This window comes from Diaporthe citri, assembly GCF_014595645.1.
Source record: "Diaporthe citri strain NFHF-8-4 chromosome Unknown scaffold_18, whole genome shotgun sequence".
NCBI lineage: Eukaryota > Fungi > Ascomycota > Sordariomycetes > Diaporthales > Diaporthaceae > Diaporthe > Diaporthe citri.
In genome coordinates, this window is record NW_025064863.1 from 272,453 (window position 1) to 292,196 (window position 19,744).

Below are 19,744 nucleotides of genomic sequence, written 5' to 3' on the forward strand. Positions count from 1 at the left end.
TTAAGAAACTTTCTTTATTAATTAAAAGGTATTAATTAAGTTTAATATAATGCATAATAATGTATATATTTAGCTATTGCTAATAATAAAAATTATAATATTTAAGTAAGTAAATATAATGTTAATTATTATTTAAATTTTAATATAATAATTTTTTTTATAAGCCTTTATAAAAAAGGTTATAAATATATTTAAATTATATCTTAAAGCTCTTAAAATCTTTTTCTTAATTATAGCTTATTAAATTATTTTATTTAATTATAAAGTAAAAGCCCTTATAATAATTTTAATAAAAATAGCAGCCTTCTTTTTAAGTTTAATTTTTAGCAAGGCCTTAATATTTAAAACCTTTATTTACTTTATATACTATAAATTATTAAGTATAACTAACTTAAGGAAATATATAAAGGCATTAGCATTTATATTTTAAGGCTATAAAGCCCTTACCGGCATTAATAATAGTTTATTTACCATTCCTAGGGAGAAGGGTAACTTAAGGTTATAGCTTTTTTAGCTAAAAGGGGGGCTATTATTAAGCAGTGTAGGGTAATTTAGGTGCGTGCACTAACAGTAGGCGCGCCAAGAAAAATTATGTCGGGAAGGATGCACTCTGAAGGGATGCAGATCGACCGGAAACAACCATGTGGCGCCGGCTCTGAAGAGGCACCTATGAGAGTTGCCAATGTGAAATCTCATATTCACCGTGGAGGCTTCAACGCACAGCAACTGAGGCGGTTTTCTGATAATCCCAAGAGTCTTCGCATTATCATAGCCATGTCTGAGCAGTCACAAAGCTAGCACGACCCAAGTCCTTCACTTGTTTTGCTAATGTGCACCGGTATTTGCCATTTGAGGTCCAGCCATTCTCCTTCACCCCTCCTACCAGTAGATGACGCGGCTCGCATTGAGTGAACCGACACCTGAACGGCGCCCAAACGACGAGGTGCGGTCCACGCCCGTCTCTGCCTCGAGATCGAAACAGCCCGTCGTCAGGCCATCCGCACAGAGCGGCAGGATCTCCCGGGTCTCCATGTTGCAGTGAGTGCCCTCCGCCAGAGACACGAAGCTAGGCCCACGGGAGGTTGGGTGCCGACAGAGCTCGTCCGCGCTGTGGGCAGGCAAGGAGCTGACTACGAGGCGGCGGTCGTTGTTGAGTCGCCGGCGGCGGGTTGACTCGTCACCGTTCGCGGCCTGGTGCTGTTTGCTGTCCGCGGTCGCGTTGATGACCGACTTGCCGCCTTCCTTGTCCCACGCGCCGAAGTAGGTGCCGCACCTTGCTACGCCACCGTCGACGGGGAGGACGGTGTTCGTGAAGCCGGTCCAGGTGATGGCTATTCCGCCGGCTTTCAGGCCCTTGGAGTGGTCTGCGTCGATCCAGGTGCACAGGGGGCTGTTGCTATTGCAGGACACATGTGGTCAGCTTAGATATCGAGAGGTGCTCCAGCGTCATAGTCTTACTTGTCCCATTGGGGTTGCTGTCGGGCATGTCAGTCAACAATGGTTCGTGAATATAATAATCGCATCGAGTTCACGCACCATAATACCGCTGTAATACCAGTCGATGCCGCATATCTTTCCCCAATCGCCGACCCAGCCCCAATGAGTGCCGTCATGGAGCGTTGCGCCAATCGCTGCGATGCAAACGGCGTCTTTGCCTGCGAAGAGCTCGACGGTGGCCGCCTGTTGAGGAAGAACCTGCCACATGGTAATGGTCTATGGTTAGAATGGTTAGAATGCTCATAACTTTTCCCAAGCGCCTAACGACAACTCATGTTCCTCGGAGGGGCCAGCTTCACATCGACATACCTCGTCCGAGCCTGACTTGAGTTTGGGAAACTGACCACCGTGGCCGATTTCGAGTCCGTAGCTGTTGAACACCTTGGAGTAGTAAATGTCACCGCCAGCGTCCGTGAGGCAGCACTCGCCGGGGTCGCCGGGGTTTGCAGTACCGTCAATGCCAACGAAGACCTTGTAGTTGGAATACATGTCCTTTTGCTCTGGGAACATGTTATCGCCAAAGGACCAGAAGCCTATGATGCCGGAGATCAGGCCGAGAACTTTGAGGAAGTCCATATTGTCTTGGTGGTTGGCTTGTAATACAGGAGCTGGCGGATGGGTCGATACTTGGAAGGAAGGTTGTCGAATGGCTCACAGAACATGCGAAATCGGAGACTTGGGCTTCTTGGCAAGTAGTGGGAATTCAGTGTGGCTCAAGGCAGTCACTCAGGCAGGTCGAGTTTGATTCGTAGTGAGCAGGGAGGACAGTTGGGCAGCAACTAGGGGCGTCACTTCAAAAGTGCAGAACCATAAACCATGTCGTTGACATCACTCTGACTCACTCATCGATTCGTGAAGGCATTCCTTTCTCTTTACCTTCTCCTTAACTGTTTGGTACTTGGCAGCCATCAATGCAAATTTGACTTGCCCTATACAACGGCCAACACTTGCCGCAGAGGTGACGCTTCTACTGGCTTTTCTTGGCCCGGCCTTCCACCAACATTTAGACACCAGTATGTTAAATTCATAGACATGAGTAATCCAGATACATATCTAAATATCCCTCATTGTCAACGGAGGGAGCATTGAGATCTGAAAACTGCGATAGCACCCCAGCGTTATCAAATGAACCGTTGCTGACGGCAAATTCTGTCTCTGCGCTCATCGCAAGATCATCCGTCCCCAACATCCCCAGAATCGCAGGAAGTGCAGTGCCTGGAGCTGTAGGCACCAGTTTTGACGACTCGTGTTCCACGTTTCCAAAGGCAAGGGTATTCATATCAAAATCACACGGCGGACAAAAGTCACCTGTGTCATTGAAGCCTGGTGCCGACGACGACAGCGTTGTTGCACTCGAGTTCACGCCATCCTTTTCTGTTCGATTGCAATCCTTGGCCTACTGGGCTGGAGTCATCCCCATTCCTTGCTTAAAGACCTCGTGAAAATACCGTGGTGAGAGCCCAACTTGCTTGGCGACATCCTTAAGCCTGCTCACACCCCGACTCTGCTGTAATATTTCGCATCCCTGTTTGACGGCCTCGCGCTGCCGATCTTGCGAGGTTGTCGTACCAGACTCCGGCTCGCATCGCTTGCATGCTCGATATCCAGATGCGACTGCTGCGTCGGGTGAATCGAAGAAGACGACGTTCGCACGGCGAGCAAGTCGTGCAGGGCAGGTGGGGCGACGGGAGATCCGGTTGGTGGTCACGGCGTAGACGAAGGACGAATGAGCAGAGGGATCGCGAACGCGTACAGCCTACCGGCGCGGGGCAAGCAGATAGTGATGGGGTACACACGGGACAGGATGTTACCCAGACATGAAACTATTGAGATTGTGTCACCACTCCACAGCCTTGATATTCTTGCCGGAGCAAAGTTTTCGTGGCCCGGTGTAGCCAGTGGCAACGATTCTGAGCTCGGGAAGTCTTCTTGTCGGTTCTTTCTGGAGGAGAGGGAGATGAATGGCCACGTGTACCGAGTCTTCATAGGATATTGCGGGGATGTGCAATATCTCGCGGGCGACCACGGGGACCGGGAACCTAGGGAGCCCAAAGCAGCCACTCGAATATTGCTCTTCATACTACCCACACTTCTCTCTCAAGGCAACGAATATCCCTCTCCTGGAATAAAGCCTTCAACAAATAGACAATGATGCCGCCTCCACCTCCGCATCATTCCGCCAGGTTGCTTGCCGCGAAAGAACAAGTATCTGCTAGTCATCCAAAGTCCGCCGTCGACACCCACTGCTGACACGACGATCGTCTCAAGCTTTGTATACAGAATTTAACCGGTCCAGAAGCCAGGATCGAGTACGGCACACACAAGTATCTACTTACGGTGGTAACGCTCCATCGGGTGACTGTCTTGTGCACAAGATGCTGGCGTCAACCTCGGTGAGCTTTGTCAGCCCAATCGCATTGGGAATCCTTGAAGAAGGCCCGGGTATCGTTAGCTCGGTCGATATGTCATACAGTGGGAGCCTAGAGCCCGATGCCACCGCACCATGGATGATATGAGCAGTAACCTGCGCATATTAAATGCTGCTCATCCTACCTGCAGTCGAGGCTCTTCTTCCTGATTCGATCAATACCTGCATCTAGCACAGCGCAGAGTAAGTGGCTGATGTTTGGGGGGTCGGACTGGGCACTTCATGGTTGATGGGGAATCGCCCAGCTTCACCGGTTAGCAGCTTGTTTCTTGGAGGGTGCCACAGGCAGGCCGTAGGGCTTTTATATTTCAGTACTTATAGAAAACTACTAATTAAGGCCTCTAAGCATTTTTACAGGGTGTGAAAGCCTACCTTTTTGTCATAAGTTAAAATTAAATTTATAAACTTTATTACACCATTAAAAACTGCTTTAAACTTTAAAAACTTTAAAAATAATGTATTTAAGCTATGATTTAAAATTATTTTTATTTTAAAGTATAATATAATAAACCAATTTTATTAAATACATACGTTAAGTATTTTTTAAACTAATTTAATTACTTAAAGTTTATCTTTATATAAATTATTTAATTTCAAAATCTATATGCTGTATAAGCTAGAGGAGATGTACTTTTGGAAGTATTTAGCTGACAGCTTAGTGATAAAGAAAGAGAAATTGATAGCTCTAGCCTGGCTCAGGAAGGATTTCTCTGTCTCTCTCTCTCTCTCTCTCTCTCTTTTTCTCTTTTTCTCTCTCATTCACTCTCACACACACACACACACACACATATACATACACATACACACACACACACACACACATATACATACACATACACACACACACACACACGCTCTGGGTCACGATTTGCTCCGCTGATCCCTGTGGCCATTCGAAAAGCATAGGGCTGGCAACAAAATATACGTGGTAATTTGGTTTATTCACCAAACCTTGCGAAGGGCCGAACATACTCAATTGACGGAGCGGCCACGTATATCTTTCATACTGCCAGGCCCACAACATCTGAATGTTTCTGACGCACTCTTGTACAACTTGAGTGTTTACCGGCCGAGATGGAGTACAGTTATACAGGCATTGAGACTGCGCGCGATTTCCGCATCCTTAGGGTTCATGGCGCCAGTGACCCCGGATCGAGTATTCGTTGCGACCTGGTTAACAGGTCCCTCGACATTCAGGAGCCTCAATACGAAGCTCTTTCTTATTGTTGGGGGGGACAAAAACCGAGTCAAACAATATTCTGCTCCGGACAGCGCCTCCAGATCACAATTAACTGCAAATCTGCGCTGAGACACTTTCGTCCAACAACGGATACCAGGACTCGGGATCTATGGATAGATGCGATCTGCATCAATCAATCAAGTGAGCAGGAAAAAACCCATCAGGTGCAAATCATGGGCGACATATACAAAGGAGCTTCTCGAGTTCTGGTTTGGCTAGAGAATGAGACTGCGTCAAGTGGAAAGCCCGAATTCCTGAGCAGCGAACTCCACGTCAAGAACTTTGCTTGGCTAGTCAGACTTGCAGAAGCCTCGGCAGACTTTCACAACAAAGAAACTCGGTTCTTGCAAGTGGCGAATGAGTTAAACGAGTCATTTGGAGTAAACAGTACAAGTCAGTGGTTCTCTTTATTGAGCTTAGCTTGCAATTACTGGCCTGATATTTCGTCTAATCATCATTAGGTTTGAACGAATTCCTGGCCTGTGTACCTTGGTTCAAGAGATTATGGATTATCCAGGAAGTCGTGCTTAGTAAAGAAGCGATTCTGGTCTACGGGGGGCGTGAAGCGTCCTTGGATGCTTTGCTCGAAGCCAGAGATATTTGCTCCCATTTGATGGGGCAGGGGAACCACAATGTTGGGGCCGCTATGTCTATTCTCTGGAATCTGTTTGCCGTTCATTTCTTAGGGAGGAAACTGTTGCATTCAGCCCGGACTGAGACCGCCTCGATCGACAAAGCACTGGGAAAGTTCATCGCGGAGGTGCGCTTTTCAAAGGCTACAGACCCAAGAGACAAGATGATTGGTTTATATGGCCTTTTCAAGGCGTCTGGTGTAATGGTACCGGAACCACATTACAACAAAACTGCGGCAACGGTCTACCGAGAAACAATGGTTGCTCTCATGGAGGCAACAGGAAGCGTGGACCTTATCAAGCAGGTGGATGGCCTAGGTTCACTGCCATATAGGTCGTCTTGGGTACCAGACTGGTCCTCAACGAAACACATCATAGGACCAGATGGCGGGGCCAGTTCTGCCGCAGGGAATTCGGAGCCTGTGTTTCGCTTTCTAGGAGGTTCCTCGATGTTGGCTCTCATGGGATTGAAACTTGACACGATAATCAGGCGCTCGTCTTTGGCTTACATGCACATCAGCGAACGGATGGGTGAGCCGGCAGATTATGTGCGTTGGACCCGAAACCCTCCAATTGTCGACCGCAATGTAGCGCAGCAGCTCGAACAGCAACCACACCACAGCACTGCGATACTTTTCATGTGGAATATTCGAGTTCTACGCGACTTTGTAACAACTACCTTGGGTAAACCCAGCTATGGCGACCAAACAGTCTGTACTCCGCCTGTTTCGCTTGTTACTCAGCCAAACGGGGGGAGCACCTGGATTCACCAGACCTCGGATTTCAGAACCCGGATGTCTGTGAGCAAAACGCCCGAGAGTTCTTTGCAATACTTCTTGGCCGATTTGACGAAGAGGAGACTCCGTTTCCGGATGAGGATTGGATTCTTGGTCAAGATTTTGCAATCAGGGCTCTTTATCAACCAGCGTTGCGTGGATTGCTGCATTCAGAAGAGTACGCCATACTGCGATGCATTTCGCGAAGCCCTGTTCGAAGAAGAATTTTTGACTGCATCAGGAGGATACGCTACATGACGGTTTTCACAACTAAGCTGGGCCGCACCGGCATCGCCCCATGGTCCATCAAAGTTGGCGACGAGCTCGCGTTGTGCTCGGGACTTGAGGTACCGCTAGTGATGCGGCCAATGGAAAGTAATTTCAGGCTTGTTTCTTGTGCATACGTTGACGGGATTATGCACGGCGAAGCTTGGGGAGCTCATTTAGTCCATGATCTTAGTGAACTTGTTTTTATTTGACATTTATATGTAGATATAGGTTAGCCAATAAATATCTTTCAACTTGGCCATCTGGGACGAGGATCTCTTATTCTCCATTCCGGAGCAAATGAAGTCGGCGGCCGCGGCCCCTATGATGTGCGCCAGGGCCGCAGTCTACTCGGCCATGTACCGCGCAGGCATCCGCTGGAGCGACCGCGTCGGGGTTTATGGCTTAGGCGGCCTCGGCCACATGGCTGTCCAGTTCGCAGCGAAGATGGGGTGCATGGTCATCGTCTACTCGCACTCAGCGACGAAAAAGTCGGAGGCGTATCGTCTTGGAGAAACGGAGTTCTACGACTTGTCAAGCGCGGCTCCGCGAGAACAGACCAGCCACCCCGAGCAATCGACTGCCTGCTCCTCACCGGCGCTCAGCAGCCGGACTGGTCGCGTATGATTCCGATCGTCAGGCGCGGCGGCACTATCAGCGCCATGACGGTCGATCCGACAGAGCTGTGCCTCCCGTATATGGATCTGGTCATGACCGCGGTCCAAATTCAAGGCAGCCTGCCAGCGACGCCCCGACTGCACCGCGAGATGCTGGGATTCGCGGCCCAGTACGGTATCGCTCCCATCATAGAGACGTTTTCGTTTGACTGGTCAACATATCCTGGGGCCCCTGTATCGATGCGTAGGTCCCAGTGTTGCACATCATCCGCATCCGCAAGAGCGCTGTGAATAACTTGGTGCAACGCACGCCCGCATGCTTGTCACTGCTGACCATGTCATCAATTTGCCTTCGAGCGTTATCGAGGACCCCATCGTAAGCCTGTCGCTCTGGAGGCGATAAGTAGAGTGAAACGACTTCCTCGCGGCTTGCCGGAAGGGAAAGGCAGGATTCGGACCGCCGTATACAGTAAGCTTCCATGTATGCCCTCAGTGGCTTTGAATTAGTGGTCGATTCTGAAAGAGGCCTCAAGACGTGTTTCTCGAAAGAGTCCTTGGAGCTCAAGGGAGGGAGCTGCAAGAACCCCGCAAGTAAGGCAAGATCTTCCATCCTGTTCTGAATCGGCGTTCCCGATACACACCATTTCCGTGCTGTCCAGAGATTCGCGGCCGCTTTCCATTGCTTCGAAGTGGAATTCCGTACGTGATGAGCTGATGGGAGGCTGAGCGAAGATTTACGAGAGGGAAGAGCCCATGAAACTCACCTTCATCAAGCACAACTCTATACCATTCCATGCGGTAAAGAAGTTTCCGATCTTCATGATCCGCAGCCAAGGTAGCATATGTTGTAATAACTATGTCTGGGGTTGCGAGAGCCTCCACAGTCTGCGGCCGGCTCGGACCATGGAATCGTATATGTCGAAGGGTATTCATCGAGAAGTGCCTGACACGGCATCAATTTCACTTTGACTCGGTTTTGATCATGTTATTGAAGTATAATCCCACTTACGTGGAGATCTCGGACTCCCAATTTTCCATCAGCTCTGAAGCTCATTGTCAGTGCTCTTTGGCCTGCCGACGCTATTCGTACTTGGAGACTGGAAACTTACGGACAGATGGCACGACCACCAAGGTCGAATTTGTGAGCAAAGCTTCAGTTTCAGATCCTCGTACTGGGCGCCCAAAGTAACTGAAGTCTCGGGCTTTGTTTGCCGAGTGCAAGATCGAAGTGAGCATTGTCAGGGTTTTTCCTACACCCATGACATCTGCGATCAGACCACCAAGCCCACAACCCATGCCATCTGCTTGCATAGGAGACTCGGCACCAGTGATCTGTGAGACATGTGCTGAGAGTTCCCTGCAGAACGACTCATCTCGCGACAATTTCTTTTCTTCTGATAGCAATTGTGATGTGCCAATGAGGTGGTTCATCGTGGTGTTCTGCCCGGGAAAGACAACCATGTCTGGATTGTGGTACTCGACACCATCATGCAAAGTTTGAGGGTGCTGGAGAAATGCATGGACCTTGGACAAGGCTCCGGACACATCTTCAGCAGCATTTCTTGGGCCGAATATGTTAATAGAAAGTTGGAAAGGTGACGAGGACTTGGCCTTTCGCTTGAGTATAGTGCGGTTCGGGACCACGGCCTCACATCTCACGCCGGAGATCTGACGCAAGACCACCAACTTAAAGGCCATTTGCACATCCAATACGGCAAGCTGCGTCTACTCAAAGAATATTGAGAATATCCCCGTGGTTTTCTCTACTATACTGAACGTTGAGAAGGAGTTTGTGGCTTCAGTTGTTGTCTGTCTCATGAGGTTTTGGTTCCCACATGGCTTGGCGAAGGCGTCGAATAACTGCGACTTTCAGTTGCCCAATACTTAGCTCGCGGATGCTAGATGATTTATTCTCACCGCTCCATAACAAATTTCAGTCTTGCATTCGTCCATCATGGTGAGCCGGCTTGTATTTTGGGGGCCTCTTCACTTTCTGCGCAATCAACCGACATGTGTTGAAAAGAGCGAGACTAGGACTTCGGAGATCATCATCTCTAGGAATGATAATGTTTGAACGTGTAATGGTCCACACTCAGACCGACAGTTGCTGTATCGCAGTCAAATAGTTCGGGTGCATGGCCTTTCGCACACTGCCTCATTCTAGTCTCGCCGTGGCTGCCGGGCTGCCCACCATGTCGTGATCGTGACGTCCATGGCCTTGACAGGAAAAGATCCGTTCCTTGAGCGCCTTTGTGTCGCGTTCTGCTGATAGGATCACGTCGAGGCGGGGTGGGGCCTGCATCGAGAGCCGCCTCGAGTTGGGCAAGACGCTTGAGGATGGCAAGGTAACAGTGGCCGGCCTGGTTTCTTGTTTGGTCGCCATCTGACGAAGACCTTCCTTGATGTGTCCCGAACTGTGGATCGAGGCTGACAAGGGTTGTCAAGGGAGACGGCCGCAATCTCGGCTGTGACTGCGTTGAGACGGGTGAGCCTGAGAAGAACCCGTCGTTGGCAAATGACGTTGCCTCTGGTCTGTCCTTGAGTATTGCGGCAGGATACGGACCCCTCAGGGAGTCATCCTCCGCTCCCAAGACCATGTCTCCGCCGTAAACCCCATCGGGGCCGGGATGACTGTTCTCTAGCCCCACGGATAGCCCAGCCCCAGACAGATCTTCTATGCCGTCCGGGGCGTAGCCTGTAGGTTTAGGCTGCATCATAGACACGGGACTCGGAGTGGTGGTGGCATGTCGTCGACGCTGGCTGTCATGTGACTGTGACTGAGACTGTGACTGTGACCGTGGAGTGGTGGCAGTGATGGGCGACGACGAGGACGAACCCGATGTGCAGCAGATGGTGCAACAGATGGCTTCCTTGGCCTCACCATCCGCCGAAGTGGAGAATACACACAGTCGAGCCTGTTCTTGGAGCACCGGCGACATGACGGCTTGTCCTGACTGCACTTGACCTTGAGGTTCTGGCAGGCGTCACAAGACGTCCGAAGTCTCGTCCCATTTGTCTTCCGTGCTGAGAAAGCTGAGCCTGGGACAACATTCGCACCCGCCTGGATGTTCTGCATGACTGTGACCGGTCCTGTGTCCATGTCCACGTCCGAATTCATGCCCATGCTAGAGCTGAGTGGTGATAACATCGCCTCTGGCTCCTGCCTGAGCCTTAAACACCATCAATCACCAATGCGCGGAGAAATATGCACCAAACAGGTGCGATCAGAAGCATAAGTCCCAAAATGGCCTCCTTACTGGGGATCTCGTAAGCTTTCGGGGGGATGATAAACGCATGGATGCGCTTGTCGCATCCTTCCGAGAAGACGAAGATGGACCGGGGATCGGCCCACACCACCTTCCACCCTCCTCTTAGACCCAAACGATTACATCCCCTCCACCTTTCAGGCTTATTTAGTCAGTTGCGCCCGCTACACTGAGCACATCGTAAATTCTCATATTACATGTGATCGTAATACTCACTGTCTTGGTCCGAATACTGGAGTTGCTGGCTGACCCTCGCGTTCAATGTCGCTGGTGGTCCGGTGGATTAAGCCAGCCCCCCCCCCTGTCTAAACGACCATAAGATTGAAACAGTCACGGATAACCGCTATCAGACTTCGAAGCATAGAGGAACATGCCTGTGAGAAATGAGGAAGCACATGGCGGGATTTTGGGGACCGAAGACTTGAGCCGCGTGAGGCTAGGCAGCCGATTTGGGCTCGAATCACAGGACAGTTGATCCAACGCCCACAATGGTCGTGTCTGGGGGAATACACACAAGTATCACCAAGCTTGTCATCTCGAGTGTCAGGATGAACTCAGGAAGGCGGCGCTGAGAGATGTATCACAGACGGCAACAGTCGAGCCCTCAGCTGTATTGCATTTTCTCTCCTAATCTCTTCATGCAAGTTCCGCCTCAATAAGACCCTCCTCCTGAGGGCTGACGCGATGGATCTTGACGATCTTCAACCCCGCAGCATGTAGCAGCGCTGCCCAGTCCTCCTCGGTCCTCTCGCGCCCGTTCAAGATAGACATCATGTTGATATCAAGCAAAGCCGGGTAGAGCGGGACGCCCCTGGCCGGCAGGATCCACTCGAAGATGAGCAGCTTCGAGTAGCCCCTGGCCATGGCCTCGGCGATGCGCCTCATGATCTGGACGCACTGGTGGTCGGGCCAGTCGTGGTAGATCTGGCGCATGTAGTAAGCGCGCGCGCCCCGTACCGGCTGTTCCGAAAACATGTCGTGCGCCTGGCGGATTACCCTGTCATCGAGCTGCTTGATGTTCGCGATCACGGGCGGCAGGTCCTGCAGCACGAGCTTCCCCGGCGCGTCGGGGAACGCATTGGAGAATGCCTCGACGTCGTGGCCCTCGCCCCCGGCCACGTCGACTAGCAGCGTGGCTTCGGGGTTGTTCCTCTCGGCGCCGGCTAGGATGATGCTCTCCGCATCGAACTTCCGGAACCAGTCGGCACGCATGGCCAGGGAGCCCGACATGAAGTGGTTGAAGTGCGTCATCATGTCTGAGTTCTTTATTAGATGCGGGAACATCAGATCATCGGTGTTGTTGCAGTCCTGGAAAGGGCCCGGCGCCCCGTCGACGTCCTTGAAACCTGTCTTCTCGAGGTATCGTGGCATGTTGGCCAGCGAGCGGGTGGCATAGTCAAACATGAACTGGTAGCCTCCGATGAGGGCCGGCGTGACGAGGGCCTGGGAGATCGGCGTGGCGGCGTAGGTGTACTCGGCTGCCTCGTGGAAGACGCCCATGGATGTCAGCGGTCGCATCATACGCACGATGAGCTTTTCCGACGCGCCGGTGCTCTCGGCAAGTTCCTTGCTCGTCTTGGGCTTGCCGCTTGCGACCAGGTCCGTCACCACACCGCAGCGGATCAGGACCATGAGAGCGGCTGGGCCATGGGGCTGGCGAAGGATTAATATGCAGGCCTCTTCCTGGACGTGGTGGCCAGAGAGTTGCTTACAGACATGATCATCCTCCAAATCGTTTCAACAGGCGCCTCGACCTTGGCCGTCGCACATTGGAGAACATCAAGGAGCTGCTTTCGAGAGGCATCATGCTGAGCGACATCTTTATTGATCGTGTCAATATCTTGCGCCAAGGTGGCGATTCGTGCTTTGATACTCATTTTGGAAAGTGAAGATGAAGAAGAATTAGTTGTGTTCTTTATGCTTTTTTCTCGATCCTGGAAAATTCTTTCTGAGCACTCCGAGATGATCGATGGGTCTTATAATGAGAAAATTCCCTTCTGGTGGGTGACAGCGTTGCCGCGCGGCCCACGAAAAAGATAAGGACATGCATTTTGGAAGGTGCAAGATGAGGCTCTGCCTGATTGTTGATAACGTACGGCCAGTGGACGCTCACTTACCCCCCTTCATTCTCTCACCGGTCGTTGATTACTCCTGTTCTGTCCCATACTGTGTGTGTGCATGAACTGCAAGCCACATATGACGAGTCGGCATCCACCATGATCTATGGAGAACTGGAGTATCACATTCTCACTGCGGTAAGCCGTGAGGCGGCCAATCCTCGAACCGGAGTTCACGCGCAACCTAGATGGAGTTTGAAGTGGTCAGATTGCTGCAAGATCAATACATTTTGTCCCACGGCACTGATACCTCGTGCAACGGATCGAAATCCTTCCTTCGCGCCACTCATTGCCCAGAGCCTTGTTGAAGACGGCGTGACCACCATCTGACGCGCTAAACTTCCTCGTGTTCCCATGACTTTAGTAGGCGGACTGTTGGAAACAGCCGAATGGCCCCCAAATAGAACATGCGAGTTTATCTTTGGGCTGGCTTCGAATTATATATAGACGCTGCCTTGTCATACAGGCGTAGCTATTGAGTCCGTTCTTTCCAAAGGGTGCGCTTCACGTAGCACATCTTATTAAGTCCTGGGGAGACAAGTGGTGAAGACGAAGGAATAGATGATGTTCCTATCTCTGTAAGCAATGGCGGTGTGGAAATGGAGTGAAGACGTTCTGTAATCCTCGGGTTACTCCATCTCCTCATTACCAATTTTGCTCCAATTTTAAAACGATTCTCCTATTGGCAGGAATATTCACATTCAAGGTCCGTCGTATCAGACAATCAGGATCGCCATGCGTGCTGCTTGCAGTAGAACACATACATCACTATCGGAAACGCGGTACCGAGTAAAGTACCGAAAATCTCCCACTATTGGGGCCTGCTGGAGCGTATTGTACCATTCCTACTATATTGCAACACAGGATATCGGATTTTCGCAGCCTATCTCGCCCCCCCCCCCCTCCCCGACCCTCCCCCAGACGTCAACCATGGCGCCGGCCTTGTTGCCGTCGCCTGGGTAGAAGCTAGCCTGGATCTCGTTGTATTATTGGCCCGCATACACACGAGGGTTAGGATTGTCAAGAAAATGGGATCGGGCGACTGGACTCAGGAGAAAGATGCAACCAATGATAACAACACCACTTCGACCGTTCAGGAGGCCGAGATCCATTTTCCTTCAGGCATCATCCTGGTCCTCATCGTCAGTGGCCTATTGCCGAGTATGTTCCTCGTCGCTTTGGATATGGTAAATTCGAACATTCTATACTTGAAAAAGAGCTGGCTGGGCGGTGACTGAATTAACAATTCACGACAGAGCATTATTGCTACGGCTATTCCAAGCATCACGTCCCAGTTCAGCAGGATGGAAGACATTGGCTGGTACGGCAGTGCGCTCTTCTTGACGCTGGCGTCGTTCCAGTCCATGTGGGGCAAGGCATACAAGTACTACTCCTTACGCCTTGTCTTCACAGCCTCCATTGCCTTTTTTCGAATTTGGAAGCCTCGTATGTGCGCTGGCACCCAGCAGCATGGCCCTGGTCATCGATCGTGCCATACAGGGTGCGGGCGGTGCAGGCTTGACAGGTGGTTGTTACACCATCGCCGCTTTTGTTGCGCGCCCGGCCAAGGTGCCCATAATCATCGGTCTGCTCGGGTCAACGTTCAGTCTTGCCAGCGTGGTGGGACCTCTTCTTGGAGGCGTCTTCTCCGAGTGTGTCACATGGCGTTATTGTTTCTACATCAACCTCCCCATTGGCGGCGTTGCTGTGCTCACCATGCTCCTTTTCCGAACCCCGGAACGCGCCAAAAACCATTACAAGATGGGCTTCAAAGAGACTATAATCAACTCTGACCTGCCTGGTCTCGTGCTTCTGCTCTGCAGTCTCATATGCTTCTTCTTGGCGCTGCAATGGGGCGGCGTCTCCAGGGAGTGGAGCTCTGGCACCATTATTGCCCTATTGGTCCTCTGGATTCTTTTAACTGTTGCCTGGCTTTGTGTTGAGTTGTTCCAGGGCGAGAAATCTTTGGTTGCTCCACGAATACTACGCAGGCGGGCTATTGCTTCTTGCTGTGCCTTCATTTTCTTGTGAGTGACCCATATCATCCCTCGCTAGACATTTATGAAGACCAGTTTACTAAAACAAATCGGCAGTCTCAACGCCGCCAATTTCTCTCTGATTTATAATCTCCCCATCTACTTTCAGTCTATCGCTGGGGACAGCCCACTCATTAGCGATGTCAAGGTCATACCGACCATTTTATCCACTTCACTTAGTACTGTGGTTTCCTCTTCCTTGGTAGGAAGGGTCAACCACTACCAAGCATTTCTTTTGATCGGTGCGGTGTTTGTTACGATAGGAAGTGGCTTGATCTACACGTTCGGCTTCGATACAGCCTCGGGTCCAGTCATCGGCTACCAGGTCCTGTATGGTGTTGGCACAGGTCTCTCAGTGCAGATCCCCGTCATCGTCGCAGGGGCCACGAGTACCGCATCAGACTCGGCCGTTACTTTGTCCACAGTGCTCTGTAAACAATATCAATCCCATCGTGGCCTGTTTCATACATATTAGAGTCACTAACATGCTGCCTCAGTCTTTCGGTTCGTCTCTGCCGCCTACGGAGTCGGTGCAACGGATGCCATTTTGAACAACGTCATCCTCATCAACGCTCCCGGAAATATAGGAGGAGCTGATAGGCACGACGTGCTTAGCGTCGGCGCTGGCGGTCTCGAAGGAGCGTTTCAGGGCGACCTGCTCCGTGGAGCGCGCAGTGCGCACCTTGATGGCCTGCACGCAAGCTGGGCTTTGGCCATTGCGTTGTTTGGTGTCACGTTCCTTTGTGTGCTCGCCCCGACTGGTGTCGGCAGGCTATCTCCCATGAAAGTTCCAGATGAGAAGAGCAGTCAGGAAGAAGCCGTCGTTGTGCAAGGTTGATTGAGATTATTTACTAGCAAGATCTATCGAGGCCTTTAAAGGGCCAGATATGATACATCACACTATTTTAATTGTCATTCACGAGTGTGTGCACAGAACCAACGTGCTTTTGTGTTACTACCAGTAACTTACGACTCTACACTTTTGGGAATATAACCATTGAGACTTTGTGGTGACCAGGGGCACTTGTCATTGCTGCAATGATGAACTTTTTGTCTATCTAGTTTGTTGCCGATCTGAGTCCAATATTGTCAGATGCGATAGTCTATCACGGAGACAAGACGCATCTCAGTTTCCACTACAAAGCCTTTGTCATGCAGCTGACGTCGGGTGAGTGAGGTACTAGACTAGTATGATATTGGAATAGACTAGCCTTGCAGTAGAATAAAGCGCGGCAATTTTAAGGTTGAGATTAAGGATCGGATGCGCCGGGCTTGGCCCCATTGAACTTCAGCCCCTGACACGTGGTAGCCTTACTCAGTTGGTGCTGGCAGGTTTCCCTACTTGAAACACGCTCCATTCTAGCAAAGGTTAATTGGTGCCTACGTAGGCTATCAATAGATTGATACTCAATTTCGGGAGTAAAACGTAAAGTCTACCATGACAGAGTTCGTCTATAAACGGCATAGACAGCAGATCCCGCTGGCATTAAGCGCTGCAAGCCTCTTGGCTGCGCCCCTGAAAGCAGCCGCAGGCGAGATCTATAAGATGTCGACACACTGCACAAATGGTGTGGATGTTCTGAACCTGAAAGAGTATCTTTCATGTTCGCATGTATGACCGTACGTCGTTGCATATACTAGAAAGGTGTCATTCTCTTCCATCCACAGTCTTTACAGATGGCGTTCCGGAAATTCGCACTTGGTGCGCTCGTCGCGCACGCGGCACAGGCGGCCCTACGGTACAAAGGAGCTGATTGGTCATCCGTTGCCGTTCTGGAGCGTGGTGGCACCGAGTATAAGGACCTTCAGGGCACTGTCAAACCACTCGAGACCATCTTGTCTGAAAACGGTGTCAACATAGTCAGACAGAGAGTAGTGCGTATTCCCTGGCGGGTGCCCGGGCCCAGAAGATTACTAACTAACACGGTGCTCTTGTGTAGTGGGTGGCCAAGGGCGATTATGACCTGGACTACAACGTCGCTCTTGCGAGGCGCGCGAAGGCTGCAGGCATTGATGTACACATCAACCTTCACTTTTCCGATTCCTGGGCCGACCCGGGCCAACAGAAGATCCCAGCAGGTTGGCCCACGGATCTCGCGGGTTTGACAACTCAGATATACGAGTACACGCTCAACGTGAGCAACACCCTCCAGGCCGCAGGCATCCAGCCTGCCATCATCGACATAGGCAACGAGATTGCCGACGGAATCCTCTGGCCGGTTGGTAAAGGAAGCGAGAATTGGACCAACACGGCGCAGCTTCTTTCGTCTGCCTCCAAGGGCATAAGAGACAGCGATCTCAGCCCGCAGCCAAAGATCAACGTGCATCTCAACGCCGCGGCCGACGCTGGAGTTCAGGACTTCTTCTGGGAAAATGTCTTGAAGGCAGACCCCAACTTTCCGACGCAGATCGACATGTTCAGCGCGTCTTTCTACCCATTCTAGTTCGTGCTGCCGCCTCTTGAACCCCGAACTATGCGAAGCAACTTGTAACTAACCTTGGTCCTTCACAGTGGGCCTGAGTGGAACTTCACCAGGCTATCAGACACGCTCACGCACATGACGACGCTGCTCCCCGGCAAGGACTTCATGGTCTCCGAGGTGGCATGGCCGTTTACCTGCGAGCAGGGCGGTAACTTCGCCTTTCCCCCCGACATGAGACCTGGCATTCCCTTCGGCGCCGATGGCCAGAAGACATGGGTCGCCGAGGTGGCGAAGAGAGTCGAGGCCATCACTGGCGGCGCCGGGGTTGAGTACTGGGAGATAGGGTGGGTGAACAATGCCGGTCTTGGGCAGACGGGTTGCGAGGACAACATCATGTTTGAATTTGCTGGCAACGCGAGGTCGTCGCTCTCGGTCTTTTCTGAGATTTAGCGAATTCCGAACAGCGAAATTGGTGCTCACCTGCTAAAGCCCAGGCAAGCCTAGCAAGATGCTGGATGAAGTACTGACCGCGCTGGGAAAATAAATAAGACGACCGAGAATGAAATAAATTAAAACCCAAGAGAGGATTGGCAGTGTCACACAGCATGCGGTTCCACAGACGCCACTCGCGTGCCAGTGCATTCTTCCGGGCCTCCAAGTTGCCTCGGCCTCGTACGAGATCCACGATGGAGCGACCCGGAGCTTGTGCCGACTTCCTCGGACCATTGTGAATTACACGCTTCGGAAGCGTCCGAGGCCTCGTTTGCACCAAAATACCTGCATTGTGTTTGAATTGATTCCTGCAGAGGTGTCGGCCACATGGGGCAAATGGCTTGGAGCGTAAGCATAAGCAGCACATAAGGGGTCGAAGGACTAGACGAGCATAAGCTTGGCCCGGGCCAGGGGCCAAGATCAGCTTGTCCAATCCCCCGTCCGGGCTCACCAGGCCCGGCCCGGCCGTGTTCGTCCCAACATGAGATCCTTGGCGCTTATGATCTTGCCCTGCCATGAAGCCATTTTCAACGGAGATTATGTCCTAGTGGCGGCCATGTCGATTCGAGGGCTGGCCAGGCCCCTCACGATGGATTGTCCTAAGGAAGGCCCCGGAGCCCAAACGCTGTCGAAGACAGACTTGAGACCTGCGATGAGAGCCCGCCATGACCTTCTTCGAGTCTCGGAAATCAGTTGAGGGTTTATTCAAAGCAAAAGAATGTGTTTCCCCGGCAGATGGCAGTCATACGCTCAAGTATAAATGATGCGGGTTCCTCTCCTCGAAAGACACAACTGAAGACATCATCAACAATAACAACAACAGCAAAAGCATCCAAACAAAACAACTAGAACCACACCCACCTCTCATCTATTCGCCCAAAAACCAACAATTCTTCCCAACATTCAAAATGCGTGCCACTACCACCATCCTCTTCATCGCCGGCCTCGTCAGCACCGCCTTCGCCGCTGACACCATTTACTTCTCGGACGAGACCTGGTGCGTAGCATGACTGCCCCCAACTACCCTCGCCGCCCACCACCACACTGGAAGCTAACCAACACCCCCCCAGCGATACCGAGATCGGCAGCGAGGGCTTCAGCCTCCTCGCCACCGGCGACAAGCCGCTCAAGGAAGGGGCCAAGGCGGTCAAGGTCACCAGCCTCACTGACACCTGGTTCGCCTACCAGGGCAACGAGGGCGGCAAGTGCAAGGGCGACCTCATCATCCGGCTGGACGAGGGGGACGAGCCGGAAAACTGCTACAAGGTGGCCGAGCTCGGCATCGGTTGCACACGGCTGTGCGCAAACGCCCTTGGCGGCGGCGAGTGCGCCTCCAAGACTGCCTGAGCGTAAAACAGTGCTGGTCTTGGAGGGCGGCAGGATACGCTCTCTCCGGCACGAGGGATGGCGGTTCAGTATAGTTATGTTGGCTAGAGTTTGATTTCATATAGACTATAACACTTTTGATTCATAAAATTGCTTTCGCTTGTTGCGTGAATGAACTGGTATGAATTTCAGCTCCTTATGTTATATGGTTCATCCCTCCACGGGCTATCACTATTTGGAGTTTGTTTGAGATGTACATACTGTCATATGACAGTGCCATGTTGTAGCAATTTCATACTTCTATACCTGTTCTCTCCTTTTTGTTTTCAAATCACACTCTAGGAAATTAATTTTTGCTATTAAGGCCCCCCCCCCCCCCGCCTTGGTCCGGGTACCACAGCAGAACTATCACACATATGAGAGCACGCTGCTCTTATTTCCAGATCCAAGTCGGTAAACATCTTCCCCACCTGTGGCGCAGTATCAGAGTGCGTATATATTCAAGTGCTGGGCTCTGTACCGGCATTGAGTGAGTTAGGACGCAGTCCTCATAGTGGCCACGCGTAGCGATGACCCATCCGGCCACACGGGAACTTTGCAATCTCAGTTCAGACCGATCACGCTGAC

The 19,744-nt window shown here is 51.3% G+C and overlaps 8 protein-coding genes across 8 annotated transcripts; 4 read left to right on the forward strand and 4 right to left on the reverse strand.

Moving 5' to 3' along the window:
* Positions 1-879: 879 nt before the first annotated feature.
* On the reverse strand, positions 880-2,073 carry INS49_005529 (uncharacterized protein; the record flags this gene model as incomplete). Its single annotated transcript, XM_043166308.1, has 4 exons — positions 880-1,396; positions 1,459-1,475; positions 1,537-1,713; positions 1,807-2,073. 4 exons carry the CDS (start codon positions 2,071-2,073, stop codon positions 880-882), a joined length of 978 nt encoding a protein of 325 aa, XP_043017088.1.
* Positions 2,074-7,140: 5,067 nt separating this feature from the next.
* INS49_005530 (uncharacterized protein) lies at positions 7,141-7,748 on the forward strand (the record flags this gene model as incomplete). The annotated part of the gene is made up of 2 exons (XM_043166309.1): positions 7,141-7,345; positions 7,399-7,748. 2 exons carry the CDS (start codon positions 7,141-7,143, stop codon positions 7,746-7,748), a joined length of 555 nt encoding a protein of 184 aa, XP_043017089.1.
* A 714-nt stretch (positions 7,749-8,462) lies between these two features.
* On the reverse strand, positions 8,463-9,155 carry INS49_005531 (uncharacterized protein; the record flags this gene model as incomplete). The annotated part of the gene is made up of 2 exons (XM_043166310.1): positions 8,463-8,500; positions 8,567-9,155. 2 exons carry the CDS (start codon positions 9,153-9,155, stop codon positions 8,463-8,465), a joined length of 627 nt encoding a protein of 208 aa, XP_043017090.1.
* A 356-nt stretch (positions 9,156-9,511) lies between these two features.
* On the reverse strand, positions 9,512-10,396 carry INS49_005532 (uncharacterized protein; the record flags this gene model as incomplete). Its single annotated transcript, XM_043166311.1, has 1 exon — positions 9,512-10,396. One exon carries the CDS (start codon positions 10,394-10,396, stop codon positions 9,512-9,514), a length of 885 nt encoding a protein of 294 aa, XP_043017091.1.
* A 963-nt stretch (positions 10,397-11,359) lies between these two features.
* Positions 11,360-12,600, reverse strand: INS49_005533 (uncharacterized protein; the record flags this gene model as incomplete). Its single annotated transcript, XM_043166312.1, has 2 exons — positions 11,360-12,376; positions 12,436-12,600. 2 exons carry the CDS (start codon positions 12,598-12,600, stop codon positions 11,360-11,362), a joined length of 1,182 nt encoding a protein of 393 aa, XP_043017092.1.
* A 1,268-nt stretch (positions 12,601-13,868) lies between these two features.
* Positions 13,869-15,714, forward strand: INS49_005534 (uncharacterized protein; the record flags this gene model as incomplete). Its single annotated transcript, XM_043166313.1, has 5 exons — positions 13,869-14,027; positions 14,097-14,224; positions 14,310-14,867; positions 14,934-15,307; positions 15,374-15,714. The coding sequence occupies 5 exons, from the start codon at positions 13,869-13,871 to the stop codon at positions 15,712-15,714; spliced, it is 1,560 nt and encodes a 519-aa protein (XP_043017093.1).
* An 839-nt stretch (positions 15,715-16,553) lies between these two features.
* On the forward strand, positions 16,554-17,749 carry INS49_005535 (uncharacterized protein; the record flags this gene model as incomplete). Its single annotated transcript, XM_043166314.1, has 3 exons — positions 16,554-16,736; positions 16,817-17,319; positions 17,389-17,749. The coding sequence occupies 3 exons, from the start codon at positions 16,554-16,556 to the stop codon at positions 17,747-17,749; spliced, it is 1,047 nt and encodes a 348-aa protein (XP_043017094.1).
* Positions 17,750-18,699: 950 nt separating this feature from the next.
* On the forward strand, positions 18,700-19,138 carry INS49_005536 (uncharacterized protein; the record flags this gene model as incomplete). Its single annotated transcript, XM_043166315.1, has 2 exons — positions 18,700-18,788; positions 18,862-19,138. The coding sequence occupies 2 exons, from the start codon at positions 18,700-18,702 to the stop codon at positions 19,136-19,138; spliced, it is 366 nt and encodes a 121-aa protein (XP_043017095.1).
* Between the last annotated feature and the right edge of the window lie 606 nt (positions 19,139-19,744).